Source organism: Balearica regulorum, chromosome 1, assembly GCF_011004875.1.
Source record: "Balearica regulorum gibbericeps isolate bBalReg1 chromosome 1, bBalReg1.pri, whole genome shotgun sequence".
NCBI classification, from domain to species: domain Eukaryota; kingdom Metazoa; phylum Chordata; class Aves; order Gruiformes; family Gruidae; genus Balearica; species Balearica regulorum.
In genome coordinates, this window is record NC_046184.1 from 53,351,422 (window position 1) to 53,372,631 (window position 21,210).

Sequence of the window (21,210 nt, forward strand, 5' to 3'; positions counted from 1 at the left end):
ATCACCTATTATTAATTCTTTCAAAACTGTGGATGTGCTTTATAGATGGATGGTGGCAAATCCTGTGACCTACTGTCATGTAAAGGGTGTGAGTCTGATATGTGGCTGAGGAGGCCCTCCTGTTGAGTCATGAGGTTCAGAAAGGACCCCCTTGCTTTCTAAACTCCTTCTCAGAGAGGAGCCTAGGTGCAGCTAGGTCCAGTCTTAGTCCCAGACTTGGTCAACAGTTTTATGTCTAAAGAATTATATATAGCTACATATCAGAGTTAATGTTTACCTGTCAGAGCCCTCAAAGGACTTTCACTGACAGTTTTGCAAAGTTGAAACATAGAAAGTTTATTAAAGCGACAGATATAAAGAGTTCAGAATTGCCGTTGATAAATGCACTTACTGCAGTAGCAATAATATATGATTGTAATGCCAGCAAAATGCTATCCTGGGTATTCTTCACAAAAAAGGTGAAGTGGCAATGCTTACCGAGAAGGTGTCCCTATCTTGGGTGGAGGAGAAGGAGCACAGCCCATCGACTGCCTCTTCTGAGTATTCAGTTTCTTCTCTGCCCCCCCGGGGGTAACTTCCTCAATATCCTTTATACCCCAACCTTAGCTGTCCCCTCCCTGGAGTGACGTTTAACGTGATTTGGGTGGAGAGTTGAGTACTATAGTCATAGATGTTTAGCATGTACTTGTTTATCATATTTAAGGGTGTCAACTTTAATATTCATTTCATCGATAATGGAGCAAAAAGTCTCACTATGGGCACCGTGACCTTGAAGATTCTGTGTAGAAACCGTCTATCTGTTTATTCCTCATTCTTTAGCCAAAACAGGGCCGTCTTGCTGCTGTAAGACTCCCTCCTTTGGCTGCTTCTCATACCAAGCTTGCAGATCTCCATCCACAATGTTTGCATAAGAGATAAGCAGACACCGGTGTTTTTAACCTTTTATGTGCAATGCTCACACCTACAGAGGTAAAAGTAAGCACCTCAAATTAGGGAAAACTAGGGCCTTTAAGATACTCCCAGTTTGTCACTACAGGTACACGTGTGCAGGCACTGCCACACCACACAGAAGCTACTGCAGGTGTGGGAGACCTGATAAGATGCACTATCTTAAGTATACAGATATATATGGCAAAGAGTTCTCCAAAACAGAGAATTAAACACATGACTTTTCCTGTCCTTCTCCCAACTGCCGTCTTCAAAAGGAACTCAAGACTGGAAACAAGTATCAAAATGAAAGAAAAAGGGAACTTGTCGTCCCGCACTTCTTGTAGAAATCTGAAATTGTGTTGAAGCTGTAAAGTAGAGGAAGCTTAGTGCTAGTGGTAAGCAGCAAGGACAGAAGGAAAGCTTCTGGGTAATGGTTTTGTTCCAGAAAGGACTCAGGTGTTGGGCTGGTGGGCTGAAGAGTTGCAGGTTGAAAACAGTGCCTTTTTCTTCTGTGCTGAGAAGGGGCAGCTTGAGGCAGGGTACAGGATATGTTTCTGCACCATGTGCTGAGAAGATATTTGTGAAAGAAGACATGCAGCCTTTGCCCTGGCTTAAGTGAGGCCTTTGGTGCAAAACTGTGCAGGTCTGAGGGAAATGCCCTCTCGTTATGGGTGTATATGTGGCCGCCTTGCTAGTGCGCAGTGGCTCAGCCGGGATCATGGCCTCCATGAGTGAGTAGAGTTCATGTGGGGAGCAAGGACCGGAGTAGAAGATGTGTGACTCACCGATGTTACTGCCTGATGCACTGGCAGCTTGCAGATCATCAGTGTTAACCTGACCTCCCAAAAGACCTTCTGACATTTCCAAACATTCTTGTTCTTAAATCCCTGTGGGGAGGGGAAAAATATGTCTTGAAAAATGCTGATATTGCATTTTTTCCGTATCTGTTCAAGAGGAAAACAAACACTGAAAGACAGAGTTACCTTCATGATGCAAAACTCCTTTCTACATCGACTCAGCCTGTACTTTCAGGAACTGTCTTAGCTGTATATGGAGAGGACAAACCCTTCCACCTGGACAAAAGAGTTATAAGGAAACACTGAAATGTCCTCCTCTTTGTTTCCTCTTTTTTATTTCCATTGAGGAAGGTGATATCTACACTAGAGTTAGTCAAGAGGAACGCATGTTTTATATTTAATATGAAACTGACCAGGATGAATCAAATGATCCTGCTGATACTAATTTTTGGACCTTCATAATTACAGTCCTGTAAATTATAATTGATTATGTTTTCAAAACGTGGCTACTGACCACATGTATTTTAAACGTACCTGATTTTTCCTTCCTCTCTAACTTTATTTTTTTATACCTCTCTTTCTTCTCTTTAATTTTTATGTGATATTTTATCAACAATACTTTTCCAATGTGGAACTCTGCACTATTGTACATGAGAGTTTTAAGAGGAGCAAGAAGAAATGGAATTATTTTAATATATGCAAATATATCTAATAATCACTGCGATAAGATTGATGCGCAGAGTAACACTGGCATCCAGTTTATGCTGCAGGAGAGAAAAATGCTTTAGCAGAAAGAATATTGCAATACTTTGCTGGTTGGTGAGAAACAAACCAGAATATGACATAGGAGTTTTTATGGAAACCAATCCAAGTTTCTCTGACCAATCTAGCAAAAGCAGTTCTCTCTTAAAGACTTGCTATAAGACATGCCAGCCTTCTACCTAATGATACATAATCAGCCATCTCTGAGCCACTGCTTTCAGGCCAACTTTATCTTGCTGGGAAGACATTTGTATATTAATATATATTTGCATACATCCTATGACTCAGAGAACAGCTTCTTTTTTTCTGATACAATAATTGAACCAATATATTTTTTATGCATTAAGATGTGTTGTCCAGTACAGTCATGGGATGGATGCTGGGAAGACCCACTGTGGTGTACGTTTTATTTCATTCCTGTCACAGAAAACATAATGCCAGAGTTGAGATCAGTAAAGCTATTGATTTCACATGTGTGTAGCTCTAACACGTTCAGATAATGCTTTAAACAATTTCCATTTGAACCTGTACTTTTGCGTAGTACTCACAGTGAGAAGCTAGTAGAAAATGCACCTGCGCAAGGGTGATCCTTCACCCCATGTTGAAGGCACCCCTGGGGCTGCCTTTAGTGAAAAGGACATCATGCACAGCAACTTTCTGCTTGCTTTAAAGAAGAGGCTCTGGTGAGAAGGAGCAACTTCTCTGTAGAAACTGCAGGCTGTATTTAATGTAGCAAACCCAAACTGCTTATGTTAGAATTGTATTTGCTCTTGCTAAATATTGTCCTGTTAGAGGTAGATGACCCTGTGATAGGAGAGTTTACCCACATGGCATACTAGTTATTTGCTACTTGTATTTAATGTCCATGCTGAAGTACATGTTTGCTGCCAAAATGATTTTTTTAAAAAAATAAGAAATCAACTTACTATAATGATAGAAGTCACTGGCTAGCTGCCTTTTCTGAAAGATCCTTTGAAGCTGTAAATTTTTCTCTACAGAAACTTATAGCGCTCTAGACAAAGCATTTGTTTTGACTTGCTGAGTTAATAGGAAATGAGGAAGGGCAAAGAAGAGAGACAGTGATTTCAGAAATCAACTGAGTCAAGTATTTCTGTTCCAACCAATGTGCAGAACCTTCGTGGTAAAATTCTTCAGGAAGCCCTGGCTGCCTCAGTGAATTACAGAGATCAGCTGTGTTCTCACATGTCCTTTCAAAAATATGGACTAAATATGAGCCCTTTATGGTGCATTGACAAACAGCAGCACTTGTTCCATCACCTAATTTTATATTCTTTATTTTGATGCCAAATACTGAAACTATGCACATATTTCTGTGCACCCAAGTGCTCATGCTCAATTTCAGATCACAATGCAAGGATATACTTGTATAAAAATGTGCAGGCTTTAAAAATCTGGCTCCAAGTGTTTACTGTGCAAGAAAACAGACTTTTGCTTGTAAAGTTCATGTCTAAAAAGCTGATTGTGATAACTGACTAGATACTAGATACATGTAACAAGGCCTCATCCAGCAAAGAGCCTGAGTATATTCTTAATTTTAAGCAGACACAAAATCTCTCTCACTGCAGTGGGAATGACCTTGTTTAACATTAGTACCATATTAACTACCTTGCTACATAATTCACTTATCTGATACATGTGATCATTTTAATATTAAGTATGTTAAAATTCTGGTTTAGAACAAGCCATCTCAGCCTTTAAAAGTGAAATGCCTTTTTAAGTCTCATTTGTTTTCCTAACCTAATTAGTAGAGACTCTTCAAAACAAATAAAGGAAAAAGTATGCTATTTTATACAGTACGTTATGCATCAATGACTAAATCAGAGTGAATGCCACGAGCTAATTTAAAATATGACTTCAGTTCAAATGTCTCAGTAAGTTGAGAAAAGTCTCGGACTGATCTTTTAATAAAATCACATAAAATTTGATAAATCTAATATTTACTTAACTGTTTGTTTGTTTGTTTGTTCATTTCTCGTGATTCTATGGAAAGTGGGTCTTTCCCTCCCAACCTCCCAGGCAATATTGCTTAGAGTTTACTCAGTGGAATGTGTCACTGATAAAGAATAAATCAGCAGCTGCTAAAGCAAGAAGGAAAAGTTAAATCCGGGCTAGTGATCCCTCAACAGCCACAGTGACACCAGATGCTATCTTGGTTTTTTATTTTGGAGATGTGTGGTAAGATAATGAAAATAAATCTTTTTTTTGGACATGGGAGAGAACACTGTGGCTTTTTCCAAAGGGCTGCTGGGCTAAAACCTCTGTCCTTCAACAAATCAGCAAATGCTAATTTGGTCAGTCCATGACCCCTGAAGTAGAGGTTGTTTCTCTGAGCTAAAAAATGCAGCGCTCCCACCTGCAAAGTGGGTGCTGAGAGAGATGGAAGAGGGTAGAAGCAAATATGCCCTGATTCATGTCTGTTTATTGACACCATGAAGATAGTGGGAGAAGAAAGTGTTCTGGAAATCACTTATTTAGAAGTTATGACGTCAGCAGATACATTTCTTTTTCTCCTTGTGTTGCTGAAGGCAAGTTTGTGATTAGCCATGCATTAAATCATGAATGACTGGTAGAAGATTACGCTTATAATTTTGAGTAAACTCAGAGGATGATGTTGTTGGTCTGACACTTGTGCAGTGAGGGCAGATGTTAAGGCTACTGCAAGTCAGAGAATCATATGAGACTGTTGCTTGTGTGGATTGCTGGAAGCTCCCCGTACTGCAAATGACTCAAATACAGGAGAGGAGATTTGAACGCAGCAAAACTTGTCTTGGCTTTGTAGGCTGTGTTAGGCTGAACAACAGTCAGGTTTTGGCTGGACATTTTCTGACCCCTTTCTAGACAGTCTTTTTCATTAATTAAAAAATGGCTTTGAAATTGAATATGTACCTTCTCCAACAGCTTCATTTTATCAAGAAGCCTGTGATTAGATAGTCCATCTGATATCAGCACTTGGGGACAGCCATTGCTGGCTGGTTGTCACTTCCTCTCTCCTCGGCCCAAATAGTTCAGATCTGTTGGAGATGCTGCAGGGATCCTGCTACCTTCGAGGGTCCTGAGGAGCAGTCATTTGGGTGTAACAAGGATGGAGGGCTTTGGGGAGGAGGGGGTATTTTATATTTGTCAGTAGTGTCATTATTTTGCTCTAACTAGGGTTGAAATGGAGAAGAAAGGCTTTGAGGGTGCAAATATGTAATTGTCTATGTTAAAAGTCGTAGCTAAGTATTTAACAAGAAACTGAGTGATATGACTTGCAAAGCTGCTTAACTGAATCGCTGTCTAGTACTTCCTTCTCTACCTCTATCCTATCGTTTATATGTCTTTTCCAGCAGCTGCAGTATTTTTCCTTTGTCCCCAGAATTCTCTTCTGGGGTAAAGCCTAGCCTCCCACCTCTGAGGCCATCTGCAGATTTCCCTAGGCTGCTATTATATGAATAATCAGCTGTCTCACTTAAGAAATTCTCTTTGTTCTACATCATTAAATGCTGACTCCTGCTACTGATGTGACAGATCACTTTACAGGAATCTACAAGGGGAGCCGTCTCTGACGTTAACAGTGGGTCTTTGCTGTGGAACAAAAGAATATGCTCGGGCAAGCATGAGATGGTTTGAGTTTATAATATTTTAACATTGGGAAGTAAAAAAGGCTGAAACTGGTGTATGTATACCCTTTTTGAGATCTGTATTTCCAAAAAGTGAAGAAGGGTCTTTAAAATAGGGTTGAGTAATTTTGTGCCCAGGAGTATAACTCGTAGCTCTCATCAAGGTGGTGGTGAGATAGTCGTTTGGCAAGGGGAGGGGGAAGATACAGTGGGCTAGAAGAGAATTGTAAACAAGACCAGTTTGTTATAGGCAGACAGTAGAAGGAAACTGCTTCCATCAAAAGCATGAGTAATGGACTAAATGGTCTAAAGGTTTCTTCTTCCACCGTGGCCTTTTTGTTGTGAAGTCCTTTCCCAGATATGTCCCTGACCGCTGCAGCTCTCTGCTAACTCTGTATTAGTTACTCAAGAGCATCGCTTCTAACAGATGCCTTTGTGAAAGGTCAGATTTTGCTGCCACTCTTTAAAAACTGGCCATATGCCCAGTAGCTTCCTCCTCATCTCTGGCTGTATCAGAGTACCCTGCAGCCAGCAGCTTAAGCCTGTTTGCCCAGTACCTTTTCCGGTCTACTTTTGACGTGTAGCTACCTTCCTTTACATGGACAAGTTGTGTGTTCAAAACTTTCTCCATTCTTTGCTCATGTTGAAAGAACACTGAAATAGGCAAATCTTGTGCCTATTTACATGTGCAAATAGGTTTGAAACCATGACCCACTAGCCTAAGTTTTTATTCTGTGTGCTTTTAAACAGCAACCATTATAGACCAGTGTGACCCCCTTCAAAATGGACTGCAGTACTGGAGTGCTTCCTAGACCATGGCATGCCATCAGCTTGGCATGTGAGAACATATGGTGTCCTGTGGCTGAAACATGCTGTCCGTGCTGGTTTTGTCCTGATGGTTGTTTTCTGTCTTGAGACTTAATTCATTCTGTGTGTGTTAGTGTGTTTTATTTTAGCCTGGTTGTTCCTGTAGTGCTGTGTAATTTGTCACATTTCAGAGTTAGTTTTGTAGCTGGTATGGTGAGGGGATGCTCATGGCATGGCAGCATGTGTTCACCTGAACGAGGGACTCACCAGTGGTGACTCTGCATCATTGCTGATAGCAGAGAATGTTGTTGTCTCATTCTATTTAGCTTTAAATCAGTCCATGTTCTATCTAAAGCTGCTTTGTTTTGGAGAAAAATTGGTTCTGCTAGGGGGAAAAAAATTAAATAGCTTAATTCGACGTGTATGTTCCCTCACCTGAAAGCCTCTTGGCTGGATTTTCTACCGCACTGTCACAAACTCCATCAATCTCTTCAATTTCTTCAGAAGGAAGAGAGGATTTGCAGGTTAACCGGCTGGAAACACAAATATGGATAAAACCAGACATACAGAAGACAGATGTGGACTTTTCAGAAATTCTTAATGCAATACAAGAAAGTAAGTTATTCCTTGGATGCAAAATTTGGTTTATGGTAGAAGAATCAATTGAGATGCATTGAAATTATAACTGAAGAAACATACAAAGTGATGAACTGAATGATAAGTGAGTAGTATGTATTACTAAAATCTCTGAGAAAGTTCAATGTGTTATGGAAGGCCAGTAAGAAATCCTTTACTATCAGAGAAGTCACAGTACGATTTGAGTTATGTGCCTGGGGATTTCAGCAGTATATATTTCCTATGTAGAAGTAATCAGTAAAAGTAATCCATTCTTTACACTCTTGAATGGATGTGTGAACTAATAATGTCATGCAAATGCTGAAATCTGGGATCTAAGACTGGATTTGAAGTTCCAGCTGTTCCGAAGTGTTGGGGTATATTCACATTTTTGCAGCTGGTAATTTTTGAGAGCAGAATTGATGAGCTTGTCACAACAACTGAAGGTCTGCATATCTTAGATACTGCATGAAACCATCTCTTTTCACATGTAATGTGCTGTGGAATAAGAATTGATTGGTCCACCCTTCTTAAATGTAACTGCAGAATGATCTCGAGACTTATGCTAGAAGAAATACTGCTCTTGTTAACAACAGCGGAAGACACACACCGCTAACCAAAACTGATGGAACTCCAGAATCCAAAAGAATCTGGAAATTCAGTGGGAATTTTCCATAATAGATTGAAAACTCTTATGCAGGCTAAGAATCAAAATGCATGGCATGGCTTCCTGGTTTCCCTTTTTTCCAGTTTAAAATAAAACTGGATGTTTTGTGTAGCAATTTTCTAAAGTAAGAAACAGCAACTTATATTCTTGAATGATAAAAGATGCATAAGAACGTGTAAAACCCTGCACTCCTACTGATTTTTGCCATATGAACAAGGAACCATACAGTGGTAGGATCAGGTCATTTGGTGGTGGTATTAGTTTGGAGGTGGAAGGAAAAATCTCAGGTTAGTATGATGATGGGGTAATAATTTGGATTTGAATCACCTCATTATTTAAGCTGTAGGTTTAGGATGAACCCTGTGTCTTATAACTTAAAAGGCTTTTCCCGTCAGGAAATCTTAATATGAGATTTTGCTTTCTCCCCTCTTCTCCACACCCGCACAGCCCAGATATAGGCCTGGGGCCAGTTGGGATGTGGACTGGAGAGACTGAAAAGGCACTGTCGTCTTTCAGGGGCTGAACAGATGAGACAAACAGGGATAAGCAAATTCAAGTTGGGAAGAGACCATATTGGAATACAAGAAACAGTTATCTTCTCCATTTCAAGCACATGGCTGAGAATAGTTTGTTTAAAACAGATTTATTAACAGATTTATTAATCTGTTTAAAACAGATTTGTTAACAGTCTTTGTCCAACTTCTTTTTAAAATGGCCATATCTCAACTTCCCTTGGTACTGTGTCATATTTTTAATATCATATTCTGTGATTATATCCCTGTGCTGAATAATCTCAAATTTTCATTCAATAGGGCACAGGTTTGCTTATAATCTCAACTGTTAAACTTCTAGATAAAACCCCCAGTTTCTTTTAAAAGTACACCATTTTTCTGTGGCCGTAAAGGCGGCATTCATCTGACTTGAACATGGGGGTTTGCAATGAAGGTATCAAGATCTGAATTCATTGTCTAAGCTCCCTTTGCAATCAACAGAAGGTAACTCACATGTCTACAGCCCAGTTTGTCTCATTTTAAAGTAGGTGTCTAACATAGGTTAGATGACCTGCAACTTGGGAGTGGCTATTTGCCTCTGTTGCCTGCAGGTGGAATTTAGGGAGGTAAGTTAACTTGAATCACAACCACAGTTTAGACACAAACGTCTGCACTGTGGATGTGTAAATGTAAGTGAATCGTACCCTAAGTAAAACAAGTATTTGCAAGTGATTAATGGATATACACTGAATAGAAGTAGGCTCCCAAAGTGTTCTAGCAATTCGAATATCTTTTCAAAATTTAATAGCATTCAACAAAGAGTCTTTTAAGACTTAATATTTTGATTTCTAGATTATTTCAGAGCCATTTGAGAAGGATGCAGCTTTTACAAGCTTAGAGACAGTGTTTTTTCTCTATCCAGACCAGACACAGTTGCTGTTGGGAAGTTAATCTCTATGTCCTTCAGCTACATTTTCCTCTGGAAAGACAAAAGGATTGCTATGACTGTACAACCCAGTTTGCAAAGGCTTGTTATGTGTCCAGGGGAGTGTCTTGTCACCTGCAGTCTGTTGTGAATATCGAATAATTAGGATAAACATGCCTCAATATTCTTGCTAGGGTGGTTGCTCTGAATAGTCATTGTTACTTTTTTTCCCAGTTGTTGTTAATGAAAATTAAATGAAAATTTAAAATGTAAATGAAAATTTAAAAAGGCTCATGATGCTTTGAAGTACCGCATATTTTTTCTTGCTAACACGAAGTTCCTGAGCATTTTTCTATTCAGGAGGTGCCTTGTGAAACTTTAACTATCTTTCTGTTTGGTAGACTGCCAAGAGTGATCATTCAATAGCACAGATTTTTTTCTTTTTTAAATTTAGTTACTTAAACATTTTGCTCTAAAGCTACTGTAATTTTTTTTTCTTTTACCTTACTGAATCTCTTAGATTGCAACTGAAGATAAAGATTTACCATCTCATTATTTACTTTTATGTGAATATACTACTATTATAAAAGACTTAAAAAGTAATTTCTATTGCATAAGAGCTAAATTCTGCATTTAAGTACCGTAGTTCATGGTAGAGTCTTAAACACATTTTTTGTAAAGATTCATGGTAAGTCTTTTGTAAAACACTTTCTTCTTGACCACATAATATTCAGAAATTATCTGTAGGCTATCAGAGACAGTCCAGAAGCAAGCATTACTACTCTGAAAATGGCTATAGACACGCAGTATAAAATAGGGGATTGCACTGGCATTGCAAAACAGGGTGATGCATCTGACCTAAACCAAACTTGTAAACTAGACAGCAGAGGTGTCAAGGATCTGCATGAATCTGTCAAATACAAACCAGAATTCCCTATTGTTGCCTACTCACAGCCTGCACTCATCCCACAGCCCCAGCCAGGAGCAGGGCAGCTGGGGGGCACCAGGAGCAGCCCCGGGCATCGGGCACCCCCCTGGTGCAGCGGGGCCGTGGCCGGGCAGGGCCGTGGGCAGCTGGAGACCGGCCCTGCTGCGGCATCGCTGCGGCAGGGACTGATGGCCCTGGGGGGCTGAGATGGGGTCCTGGGACCTGGGCAGGGTGGGGGGAGTCCCGGGGGTCCAGACAGGGATAGTCGGTGCTGGGGGTGCCCTCAGGGCCATGGCAAAAGCTAGCAAAGGCTTTCATGGCTGTTTCCTAGTTTTTACACTGAGAAGATGGAGTTCTTGTGGAACAGTAATAAACAGTTTTATTTTTTTAAAAAAGAGCTCGGATTTCAAGCTTTTTTAATGAATTCCTATAATTTGCTTCAATGTGTGAAACTTAATTGCCATTGCAGTAAAGTAAAAATTCTAAGAAATCTCTGACTTTTTAGAATCTTTTTCAAAATCCAGTTTACCTTGACTCTCACTAGATTTAATAAAAAATAATTTGATTCTCTCATTTTAATTCTCATAATATGGAAGCCAGAAATCAGCGAGTTTCCTGAGACAGGGTTGCTGATCCACTGTGTAGTTACTGAATTTAGCATTTAATGTGACAGAAAGTTCTGGGCTCCGTGGTATCTGTAGGATGGCCTCCTTGAAGCAAAGATTTGTAAATTGTATTTGCCAGCCTTACCAAGCGCAGAAAAATGTTTGTATGGAAAAATCCAAATAGATGCTGTAAAAACCTGACATGTATTACAACAAGATGCAGAAAGGTTCTTGGTTTTTCATACTTGAATTTTTCTGTTTTGCAAGTCACTGCAAAACAGATATTTTCTACTCAGGATTTTTATTAAGGGGTGTTCTCCAATATTGGTGCTTTTAAACCAAATCATTTTTTTCCACCACCATTAACATGTGGAAATGCTCTATACTTATTACAAACATTGCCAGTATGAATTTTTAAGGAAATTCACTCTTCAGTGTTACTGACAGGCCTAAAAGCTTCCAAAGAGCAGTTTCTGGAATACTGCTCTTCAGCTTGCATTATGCAAAGCTAGAGTATACTCAATGGCTTGGTGTGATAATTGGTAATAAAATGACAGTTAATTAAAGAAACATGATCTCTAAGGATGCTTCCATCTTGCCACACAAAAACATAGTCAGGTCCCATTTTTTAATGAAAATTCTTATTTTTAGGCACCTCAGGTTTTGAGCATGCATCTTCAGAATATTAAAGGAGTTATCTTATCTTTGAGCCCTACCTAAGTCAGCCTGTTGGTCCAAAGTGGCTTGTGGACCCACTGAGATTATGCACGGACTCTCGCTCAGAACTTCCCAGCATTCAGTTTTCAGAATATGTGGTTCTGCTGTATTTGGGGTAAAAACTATTTGTATATCCACATTTTTCCAGCACCTCAAGGGATTCTGAATTATCAAGTCCTTTTGATTTCTTGCCACAAAATGGAACATGAGGGGGAGAAAAGAGCTTGCATATTTAAGTTGATCTAAAAGCAGAGGGGGAATTCTTAGTATCTCCTGTAGCAATGTGCATGCTGCTTCATATTGCTGTTAAATTTCACTTCTTAAAAAGACATGACTATACACTAGCGCCAGTCTTTCTCCCAAATAGCATATATATGATAAAATTATTATATATCATTCTTTTAAGGTCATTTGTGGATATATGCATGTCATGATCTGAAGAGGACAGAAAAGATGGGGCCCTGATTATGCCTGTAGCGACATTTGGCAGCATAGCTGTTCACGTCCATTGGAGCAGAGTGGCTGAACTAGCTACACAGGCAGGAGAATTGGCTTGGAAGTACCATCACCATTATAAAAGTAAAGCAAACAGAATTTGCTTTTTAAAGTATTCATATAGTTTTGTGGAACAGATTATTTTTTTTTTTAAAGTATCCAATGAGACTTGGGGTAGAAAAATGCGCTCAGCAAATGTTAGAGCCCCATGTTGAGTGTCAGTGATTGAAATACTAAGAGTGTATTTTCAAAAACATACACAGTAAAGCAACTGTGGGGTAAAGAGCTCCACTTTCTTACCAGCAGCACACCTTTAGTGCAACTGGAAGAAGGTAACAGACACCGTTAGCACTGACAAGGTAGTTCAGCACGTCTCTTCACTACTTATGCTATTTGCTGAAGCTACCCACCAGCATGCCAATTATCTGCTTACTTCTAATATAAGCAATTCTCTACTACAGGCAATCTGGACAGGTTCTGGTAGCTAATTTCAACAACGAGCTGAGATCCACTGATTCCACAGCTTCTAGTCACTGCTGAGATGGGCTGGATTTTAAAGTGACCTTGAAATAAGATTTTTCTGCTCCTCACAAGTCCTCAGAATAATCCAGTAATTCTCTGCTTGAACCTCCCCAAAACATTCACTCTCTTACACACCAAGTTGTGTATCTCAAACCACCCACTTAAACACCATCTATTTTGCAACGCAAACCATCACTGGCAGTTCAGGAAGCAGCAATTCTAGTATCTCAAAGGCCTCATCTTTTATACCAAGGCAGTCTTAGTGGCACGAAAAAGCTAGTTCAAATTCCCTTGAGCGTAGCATACAGATAAAACTTTCATTTTTACACCTTTCATTGCTGCTGTCTGCAATAGATAGGTATCTTGCATAATCTTCAGAAGGCTTCACTATTTAATTATTTTTGTATTTGCCACAGTTGTTTTCAGACTATATTGAGCTGTTGATCATATACAGGTTCATGTGTCGCTCTCATGGAGGCACTCTGCTGTGTTTCAGTTCAGTGAAGTTTCAAGTAATTCAAAATATTTTGTTTCAGTAGTTCTTTCTGTTGAGTATTCAGGTGAATTCTTCTCATATGAGCATGTATGCAAAAGCTGGTCATGATCTACCACCAGATTATTATCTGATGGAGTGGAATGTTTCCAGTCTTGCCCTTTGAAACAGTAAGGATAGTGAAGGGCAAGTGGTTAGACTGTGCTGTCTTGCGGCGGTTCCCCTGTCTTTTATAGGCATTTCTAGTATGATTGCTGTATATTGAAATAGATCAAGGTGGCAAATAATTCTTTAACATTGTTGCTGCATGTGGTACAAATTGGAGCCTGTTTTTTTGCCTTCTAAGTCTCCTAAAACCTCTGTAGTTTGTCCTAGGACAAGTTGGATGCAGGCACAGTGACACTGAGGAGCTGCGGGCTCTCCCCATCACATAAACCAAAACGACACCAGGATGCTCTTCTCCACCCCTCTTAGTAAGCTCACCCCTAACTGGGAACAGGATGGTGTGAAGCCAAGGCCAGTTTTAAAGCTGAAAACTCAGTCCTAGATATTTATCTCTAATGATATCCTGGCACTTCTTGCAAAAGAAGGATAAGTAAAATAAATGGAGTGATAGTAAAACCAACAAGTGAAACTTAGTATCTGCAAAAAGAGGTTTTATACCTCTGATGTGTTCACAGACTATGATGATATGCATGCTATAAAAGAGAGTGGAGTAGGTGAAGCTATTACTCCCGGTACCTCTGTAAAAGCTGATTGAGATCCTGCAGAACAGAGAACGCTATCTAAAACTGATGAATTATGATATGAAGTGTTAAGTAAGGATTAAGTATTGTGCAATACTAATGTTAGGATACAAAGAATGATAGATAGATTAGTCAGTATGCAACCCCAAAATCGCTAAACTTGAGGAGTAGCATGCTATCTTAAAAACTGTAATTCTGGCACAGATTCTTATCATTCTGTTGCTACATGGAAAAAAATGCTGTTAAAAGTATTAAAAACTGGAATCCCATTAAAAATTACGCTGCTTAGGTTAATACATTAGCTTAGTATCTAGAGTTGATTCATTTGAATGTGAAGACTTTTCTGTTGTTTCTGAAATTTTTAGTGGTTTTATAAGCAAAAGTATTGTGATTGAAGATGCAATGTATTTCATTAACCCTGTCCTTATTTTATGCATGAAAATGAAGACGATTTCTTGAATATTTTGATAGGATTTTCTTTTTTACCTACCTACAGCTGTAATAACAGACTTCAGATACTGTAAAAGACATATACAAAAAGGGAGTAATCTCTTCCCCATGTTCATGATTGGTTGATAGGAAAAGAGTAATATATTTAAATTGCAACATATGTGCATATTCAGGATGTATATTATGAAGAAAACTTTCTCCTGCTTGTGATAGTAAAAAATAGGCCACCTGCAGAGACTGCGGAGTCAGTAGCATCGGAGATTTTTTTTAAAAGGTTTCTTAAACTGGGCTATAGCCCCTGAAGAAGGGAAAGGTAAAAAGGAGGTCACAAAATGCTCGTGATGGCTGGGAACAGTTAATGGCCTTTAATTTCTGGCAGCTATTCAGCTGCCAGGTCTCTCCACAGTAGGGGAATGGATTTTTACACCTGCAGCCAGGAGTTAGAAATGTAACTAAGTTGCCGCCAGCAATTAGAGATTTTTGGCTCTTCCCTGTTAATATAAATTCTTGTCAACAGGAATTACAACTGCCTGTCACTAAGTTAGGGGAGCTGCAGAGAAGCAAAAAGATCAGGAGGTTATTGCACAACAGAAAAGTGATTCCAAAAGTCAGTCAAGTTTGAAAAAAAGTGTGAGGGATAATGGGTTAGACAAATTTCCATCAAGAACAATAGATGTTTGATCCTGCTCTAGTCAGGGGAAGAGACTCAGTAGCTGACCTTTGGGGGTCCCTTCTAACAGTTACGACTCTACTGTCGTAATTCTGGATTTTGCCTATGAAACATGAGGTTGGAGAGATGAAGTCTGTCCATAATTGAAGCTTGATCCTCAGAAAAGGCATTTTTCTTCCCTCCGCCACACACCTCTCCATCAGACTTTGGCACCAGACCCGTAGCATATGGGGTGCAAAGGTGGAGCTCGCCGGCCGCAGCCTGCCCGCCTTGCGTCTCCCATCCGACAGCCACTCGGTCAGCAGATCAACGGCCCTTATGTGGGACCACGATACGCACAGCAGCTCTGCCCACGGCTTCTCATCGCCTCCTTGCTCAGCAGAGCAGGGAACATCACCCTAAAGCTAGCGCTGCTCTAATCTTGAGTACGGTGCCAGCCTTGAATAGAGTTAAGCTATTGCTTCATGCACGACTGAGGGCTGCGCAGTAGGTAGATCTGAACGTGCCAGCTTTACATGCAACAAAACATGCCAAATTGTGCAAAGGCAAACTTCTGCCCAGGATCATTTATTCAATGCCTTTCAAGTAACAGTACTTATTTGACGTCTTCTGCCTCTGGCTGCCCCACAGCTCTGTACAATTTCTAAGTTGATACTTTATGTAGTAGATTAAAAATCTGCTTCTTTATAATAAGAAATTTTTGGAGACCATAGTAATGCAAAAGGCAATTGTTTAAGCCACTTACCCCAAGGGAAGCCAAGGAGATAGCTAATATATGTTTTATTGTGACAGAAGATTACTCATTTGTCATCAGAGAGGTATTGTGGTATCCTAAATCGTTATGTGGCTTGCTGTTGAAGAAAGCACTCCTCCAATGCATATCAGACTTTAAATTTTACATAGTAGATACTTAAGCCAGAACTAAAAAGTGGGATTGCTGATAATGTGTTACACTCGGTGTCTTCATTTGACTCAATGGTGATTTGAATGTATATTTTTATTTTTGTTTTTAGTAGCTAAGGATGTCAACATTTTTTTTGATGAGTTAGAAGGCGTGAACAGCCCTTCCAAAGATGACGACTCCCTGCTTCACCATGGTAATTTGACCAGTACTTCTGATGATGCCAGCAGGTTGGAAGTTGTGGGAGAGGTAAGAACACACAAAATTATTAATGTAATAATTATTCATGCCTATTATAAAGAGGGAATAAATGTAATTTGATTTAAAATCTTTTTCTTGTGTCTGACCTTTGTCATGGGGACTGTTTTTCCATTCTAAGATTATAATGCTGAAATATAAAATATCTCAAGTTAAAAGAAGGTTTTATTGATTTCATGCAACCCCATTGAAAAGTCTATACAGGCCTTTGTTGTCTGCTTGTTTTCTGAACTAGCCAAGTCTAATGCTTCACTGCTTCTGAAAATAATGGAAAAGTTTTCCCTATATTGATCCTTTGGGGGGAAGGAGGGAGGAGGATAATTTATCATAAATCTCTCGTGAGAAGCATTGGGTATCTGGTATGTGACGCATTCCCTTGCAGTGAAGAACAAGTGACCTGATGGTGCATAATGGTAATTCAGAGAACAGACCAGGGAGGAATCATTCAGCACATAACCCCTTTTAAATTGTGTCCTGTGGCAGGCAAAGCATCATGGACCCAAGGATGAAAATTTGGGCCTAAATTCCTTTTTGTGTCTTTTGTGCAGAAAGGAATGTGACAACCTTTAACTACCCTACAGCTCACGGATGTTAGGGCTATCTCCTCGGGGAGTGAGGAGACCAGGGACTTGTCTCCTTTCGCCCACCTCAGGAGTACGGCTGCATCCGGACTACCTACTGGAATGATCTGATGTTACCTGCAAGCTGTGCCTGAGGATTTTTTGGCAGAGGGCTGACTGGTACAGAGCAGAACTGGCAGGGACCCTACTACAAATTAAAAAGCATGGAAAACTATAGGATATTGCTGAAGCCCCTGCCCTGACCCTGTTTTGTTTACTAGTTCTGATAAAATTTAGAAGGTATAACTACAGATTATGTCTTTTTCAGGAGCTAGAGGGTTTTGTGGTGCAAGTTCTTTTGTGAAACACTGCTGAGGAGAGAGTAAGAGATTTTCCTTGTGCTAGAAATTCAGCCCATAGAGAGCTGTACTCCTGGAATGTTTAGACAGATAATTAAAGCAACAAAATTAAGGGCACCCAGAGAGGTGTTTGACCTTGCTCACAGTTTCATCTTTCCCTTTACTCATGGCTCTTCCCCAGCTTCCCATACAACTTACAAAGGGCCCTCTTAGCCTGCTTGCATTGTAATGGCTTAACCTGACATGATATTCCTGTGTTGCATTTTGGGATCATGTACCATATGGTCTCTAACAAAAGGTCATGGGTGAAAGGCACATGATCTTTGCATGTTAAAGAGGAAAAGAGAAAAGAAAATGGTCAGAAGGACAGAGGATGAGATAGAGCAACATATGCCGCTGTTACAGCAGAACTTCTTTTTCCTGTTCGATGTATTCTTTGTTGTTTTTTAAAGGGAAAGGGAACATGTCTGAAGAATATTTTTCTAGATGAACAGATTATCTTTTTTTTGCATAAGCATAACTGAGGAAAATAGCAATGTAGGTCATGTATATGTATAAGAGGAACCTAGAAAATTTAAAGTTTTAATGGGATCAGAGGGATGCTGTTGTCTACAAAAGAAGTTTCAAGGTACTTGGCCCCTGCATCATTTCAGAAGGAAAAGATAAACTGTGAAGATGTTGTATGGTTTGTATGGATAAATATGGGAGCTCAACTATACAGTGGTGAGGTAAACTCTGAAGCTTCAAGCTTTCTTTCAGTCTTTCAGTTTAGTTTAGTAGCTAAGAGAGCCCGTTCATCCACTTAATGCCATCAGGACAGGGGATCTGGCCTCAGTGTGAAAGTCTCTCTGAATGTATTAATTTTTGTTTGGTTTAGTTTTAAAGCTAACATTGCAGCCAAATAATATGTTTCCTGTCTGAATTAATTAGAATGAATTTACAATCAAAAAAATTTACAAGAACATAGCAAAGGTTTCTTATCACTTTTGTGTAGCTGACAAGTTAAAATATTGTTTGCTTCAACTATTAGTTGTTCGTGCTCGACCAGAAGATCAAATGAAGACTTTACGGATAGAGCTTTATCAACAGTTTCTTAACAGATGCAGGGCCAGATTGGGATTCAGCTTGTCCTTTGGCTAGATATGTTGGTTTTTTCCTTTGTTTTATGTTTCATTCAAACATGGTTACAGTCTGAGCAAATTAAAAATTACGTTTTCCTTTGCATGCATTGATCAAAATACTTTTTACATATGCCAATATAGCAATTAGCTATACATTTTACAATTTAAATCCAAGGACATATTATCACTAAAATATTGTATTATGTCCACTGAAGTTTAATTTTGTGAGAACTGGAGAAGCAGCAGAAAGAAGGTAAAAATTAAAGGAAAATGGCTTAGGATCTGTACTGCAGGTATGCATCAATTCTGCCTTTCTTTCTATGGAGTAATAATTTAGTCTTCTTTATCCAAATGAGGGAGAATGATAGAGCTGGGACAAAATTTGACTTCTACTTAAATGAGTTTATATGAGCGATTCTTGACATTCCAGCTAATATAGGTAGTTTTGAAATTAAAATTGTAAGAGTCACTCCTATAGTCTTCACTTTAAGCAGCAAACTCTGTTGATGTTTGGTGGCAGTGTCATTAATATTGTGCAGAATAGAGTTTGTTTTAACAGTCTCTTTTATAAATTGGACTTTGCACTGAAGATTATGGCAGAAAAAAGGCATTCACATTGCAAAATTCTGATTTTCTTTATGGCACTTATGATAGGTTGTGCAAATTCAGCTCAGTTTTCTTGTGTGTATTTACCAGTATACAAGCTAACTACTTATTTTTTTTCCACCAAATCCCTGTCTTCTTCAGTGATCAGGATGGATATGGAAAGACATCTAAACTTTCAGAGAAAACTACAAATCTCTTACTTCCTAACTTTTGAGCACTGGATTTTGCAGCCTAGATAATTTTATTATTATAAAAGCTCCATGTAATTAAATATATTATGGTGTCAAGAAGAATATATCAACCAGTGAAAATACATGGAAAAATAAAGCTGCTGCTTCTGCAAAATTATAATCTAAATGGGCAAAAGGATATTAAGGTAAAAAGAACACACAGAGAAAATACATTCATTCTTTGATTAGAACTGTGCCTTACAAACTGGGTGGTTCTGGGTTCCTCTTTTTCTGCATAAGTTATCACTGTTAGTGGTGCAGGTGTTAACACCCTCTACCAGCTGTGAAGTCACATGAAGGGGACTCTAATTTCAAGTAGCCACAAACAACAGTAAAAGATGATATCTATACAATTCAAAGATCCTATTTTCATTGAGAATCCATACTGATAATAAGCAGCTACCAAAATAAGTAGGAATCAAGAAAGAATCTAACCTATCATTAAATTAGTGAACATTGGAGTCCCTTCTGATTTATTTTTTTTAAGACCTGCAGGTAAAGTTTCAAATTTCCTTGATTTCCCCAACCATAATTAAGTGTTCCATTTAAAGTCTATATAGGTGTTAAGGTTACAAATCCTCTGATTTTACATAGTGAAACATTTGGGGTAAGCCCTTCAGTCTAAAGGTCTCCTAGCATATATGTGCGTGAGTCATATGTCTATGAATGTTGATGGCTCCCAATTGTGAGTCTGAGAATATGAAAACCAGTGCATCCCTGGAAAAGAGTTGCTGGTTATACAACTTTAGATATGCATATTACAAAGAAAGATGCAAAGATAGCCAGAAATGCTAAACTTCTTGCTAGAGTGAAGTCTTCCCTGTTCTTCCACTTTCTTCTGGCATCCTTTTTCAGATGAAGGAATGGAGGTTTGGCATACCTGACTAAACCACTTTCCCACCAAAAACTGCAGTCAGACCTGGCGCTAGATTTTTTTTTTTTTTTAATCAATTTAGGAAAACTTAATTTTGAAGTCATAACACAGGGAAAGGAGATGCAATGTCTGGAGAAGAGTCAGCGAAGCTCAAGGCAAGAGAAAAGTCTCTGTCTAGAATAGTGTAAGCCGGGAATACTGTGGACAATGCAGCTGCTATTTCCTGACACTGCTGGGCTAGCCTTTCTGTCTCCATATCAGGTTAGATCCTCAGAGTTCTTGTAAGTCAGGGTCAGTCTATAAAGCTGCCTTAAAGGCTCTAACAGAGGGCAATAGAGAGGGTTCCTTCTCAGAGCCCGTACCAGTCTAGTAGGGTTTATCAGTCTGGATTTGACATACTGTGCTCCTAAAATGAAAAAGAACCTCCAAGTGCAGATAAGAGTCCAAGCTGCCTTTCTGAACGAAAATGACAATACTGTAGTTAGGAGTGTTTCACAAATCCAAGAGAATGTAGTTGTCTCAGGAAGTCATATTTATAGGGGAAGAAGTCCTACAAGTCAAATAACCCAGCTAAATCTCGTAGACGCTCTTTAATGTAAGGTTCTACATGCCCTGATGAGTCAGCGTAGGGCAAACCAATTTTCTTTAGAGAAAGATGAAACACAGGAAGCATAAAGGGCAAATCCGTTTTTCCAGTGGAGTCACTACTGCACACAGAGAAAGACACGTTCTTTGTGGTACACTCTGGATGGGTCTGTGCTAACATTTTAGTTCAGGTCAGGAGTGTACATTTGAAGTGAATCTCTCAGTTGCCGCTACCCATGCTTTGTTTGCATTCCAGAGCAGTGTTGGATTTCAAACTTGGATTCTTTCTGCGTGCAAATAAATTGTGAGATGTGTTCCAGTGAGTCTCCTGGACCCAGACTAGAGTGGGGCCCAAAGTAAGCCATCAAACCTACATAGTGTGGACAGCAGATTGCTTTGTTCTCAGGTCATTTCCTATTACGCCATTTTACTTGCTAGAATACACATAGTGGCTCTAGGACCTATGGAAAGGAAGG

General features: G+C 39.3%; 1 protein-coding gene across 5 annotated transcripts in view; it reads left to right on the forward strand.

Annotated features, from left to right (window-relative positions):
* The window catches only part of ANO4 (anoctamin 4), a 197,082-nt gene that overhangs the window by 71,182 nt on the left and 104,690 nt on the right, over positions 1–21,210 (forward strand). For 3 of the 5 annotated variants that reach the window (XM_075749605.1, XM_075749615.1, XM_075749625.1), the window contains exons 3-4: positions 7,421–7,531; positions 16,257–16,390. In XM_075749605.1, coding sequence (XP_075605720.1) covers positions 7,421–7,531; positions 16,257–16,390 — 245 coding nt within the window. Of the gene's footprint in view, positions 1–7,420; positions 7,532–16,253; positions 16,391–21,210 lie in introns of all 5 variants that reach the window. The other 2 variants (XM_075749636.1, XM_075749645.1) reach the window with 1 other exon arrangement.